Source organism: Carassius gibelio, chromosome A2, assembly GCF_023724105.1.
Source record: "Carassius gibelio isolate Cgi1373 ecotype wild population from Czech Republic chromosome A2, carGib1.2-hapl.c, whole genome shotgun sequence".
NCBI lineage: Eukaryota > Metazoa > Chordata > Actinopteri > Cypriniformes > Cyprinidae > Carassius > Carassius gibelio.
This window is the reverse complement of record NC_068372.1, coordinates 31159327-31161769: the sequence shown is the minus strand read 5'-3', so window position 1 is coordinate 31161769 and position 2443 is coordinate 31159327. Positions and strand designations below refer to the sequence as shown.

Genomic DNA, 2443 nt, shown 5'->3' with positions numbered 1-2443 from the left:
AATAATCCTCATCTTAATCTTGCGCCAGATTTCATCAGTTATTCTTCATCTAAACCTCACAGAGACAGATGGCATGTTATGAGGAGCACTGTTACAGACATTGTTCAGCAAGAAATTATCATTCTGTCATCGTTTATGGAGCTCAAACCTGTGTGACACAAGGAAGATGATTATATTTAGAAGAATGATGGAAAACAAAACAGCAGTGCAGCCCGTTGACTTTTATTGTATGAACAAAAACAAGACATGTTACTGTACAAACATAACAGAATATGATCATAATGATACACATATTCTTGAATGTGATTATATGATTATAGCTTATAAAGCACTTATACTGTATAATGATGTGCTGTTCACAGTCTTCATGGATCTTCAGGATCTCTTCACTGTGTTTGAATCAGCTGATGATTTTCACTGCAGGAATAAAGTCAGTTCTGCTCAGTTTCACACAGATCAGCTCCATCCTCCACTAACTCCGTCATCTGTCACATCTCTGTCTGATGCTCTCATTTCAGCTCTGATGAAAGAGAGAGAGACTGGACTCCAGGACTGACACACTACTGACGGACTTCATCAACACGACACACACGACTGGGATGTTCTGCATCTAACATTCAGACGTTTCTAAGAGTGAGTGAAGCGAACAGACGAGCTTCTGTGTTTGTGCACGAGTCACGCTCATCAGGTCAGCGTCCGCTGCTGCGTCTCCTGCTGCAGGAAGTACTGACAGAACAGAGCTCGGACTTCCTCTCCGTCGCGGTCGTCTGTGGCGGGCGACACCTCGTCTGCGGGCTGTGGACTCTCCTCGGTCCTCACAGCCTCCTCCCAGCGCTCGATGAACTCGTCTCCGTGCACCTCGCACACGTTGTGCAGCACGCAGCAGGCCAGGATCATGGTGGGCACCACGTCCATGCGGCAGTCGTTCCTCTTCAGCAGACACTGCCAGCGCGCTCGGAGCCGCAGGAAGGCCTCGTCCACCACGCCGCGCGCCCGCTCCAGCTTACGGTTGAAAGCCCTCTGACCGGCGGAGAGCTCGCTGGACTCGGGGAAGCTCTTCAGCAGCCAGCTCTTCAGCGGGTATCCGGCGTCTCCCAGCATCAGGAAGCCCAGCGGCCGGCCCATGAAGTCCAGCGGTGGCTCGTGCAGCAGGAAGCCGTCGCAGCCGCGCGCCCACAGCGTGGAGTTCTGCAGGATGGCCGAGTGCTCGGTGCTGCCCGGGAACCCAGCGCACACGTCCCAGAACTGCCCCAGACCGTTCACCGCGCCCTGCGTGACCACCAACAGCCAGCCGCGGCTGTTCCAGTAGTTGTCGGTGTTGCTGGACGGTGCGATGATGGGCACGTGGAGGCTGCCGACCGCTCCCACGCAGTGAGGGAAGCCCCAGCGGGTGGAGAAGAGTCTGGCGGCGTCCTCCAGCTCCTGCTCGCTCGGGGGTCGCAGGTACAGCGGTCGCAGCAGCAGCACGATGGCGTGACACACGTCTCTCACACACTTGCAGACGGTGGAGCGTCCCACGCCGAACAGAGCGCTGATGGTGCGGTACTCCACGTTAGAGGCCAGACGCCACAGAGCCACGGCCACACGCTTCTCCAGCGGCAGCGCCGGACGCAGACGAGTGTCCTGACGGCTCAGACGCGGCTTCAGCTTCCCACACAGCAGGAAGAACGTCTCTTTAGTCATGCGGAACTTCTCCAGCCAATCAGAGGGCTGGAACTCCCGCATGACCACACGCTCCCACCAATCGGTGCTCTCGATGCTGCTCCAGACCCGTGTGGGGCGCGCCGGTGGACCGCTGACCGGACGAGACGTCTGAGCGATCATCATCTGCGAGAGGAAGAATGTCTCATGTTTATACGATATGAAAAATGTAAAGTTGATGGATCTTTTGCAGGCATGGGTTAGGGTTAGGTGATTGAGCATGATTTTGTTCAAAATAAATTATTAATCAATATTTTTAAAAACAATCTGAAGCTTGTAGGTGTCAGAAATAAATGGAATACAGACACTTTTGTTTTCTTAACTTGTTTTAATTCACTATTTTAAACTGAAGACCCATTCACTGCAAACACTAGATTGTTTTAGTCACGCTCACCATGATCATCCTCTTATGCCTCTGGTGAAAATACTGTCTGTGCGCGACGCGCCGCTGAACCTCGCGTCTGCGCTGCGCGTCTGCGCTGGTGACGTCACGCCGCCGCTTCAACAGCACGTAACTGAGCGTAAACATCAACGAGCGCAGCGTCTCGTCGTTTGCCATGTTTCCGCCTTTGTTTTCGGATCGGAGCTCCAAAAGCCGCTACAGAAGAGCGATCTGTTCCTCGACGAGCCGCGATCGGTTCAGTTACTCCGCACACATGAGATTATTTCATCATTATTAGTCCTGGCTCTGCAGACGCATTCCTCCTCACGCTTCTGCTGTGGCTGCTTCTCTGCTCGTGTG

The 2443-nt window shown here is 53.3% G+C and overlaps 1 protein-coding gene across 1 annotated transcript; it reads right to left on the bottom strand.

The window, feature by feature from the left end:
• Nucleotides 1-206: 206 nt before the first annotated feature.
• LOC127938986 (uncharacterized) lies at nucleotides 207-2443 on the bottom strand. Its single transcript, XM_052535950.1, has 2 exons — nucleotides 2096-2443; nucleotides 207-1827 (listed from the first exon to the last, which is right to left on the bottom strand). Exons 1-2 carry the CDS (start codon nucleotides 2258-2260, stop codon nucleotides 685-687), a joined length of 1308 nt encoding a protein of 435 aa, XP_052391910.1. The 5' UTR covers nucleotides 2261-2443; the 3' UTR covers nucleotides 207-684.

Excerpts from the sequence above, each read along its gene's own strand:
- LOC127938986 (XM_052535950.1), bottom strand. The coding sequence starts at position 2,260 with ATGGCAAACGACGAGACGCTGCGCTCGTTGATGTTTACGCTCAGTTAC. Across the intron at positions 1,828-2,095 it reads GGCATAAGAGGATGATCATG|ATGATGATCGCTCAGACGTC; the intron begins GTGAGCGTGACT and ends TTCCTCTCGCAG.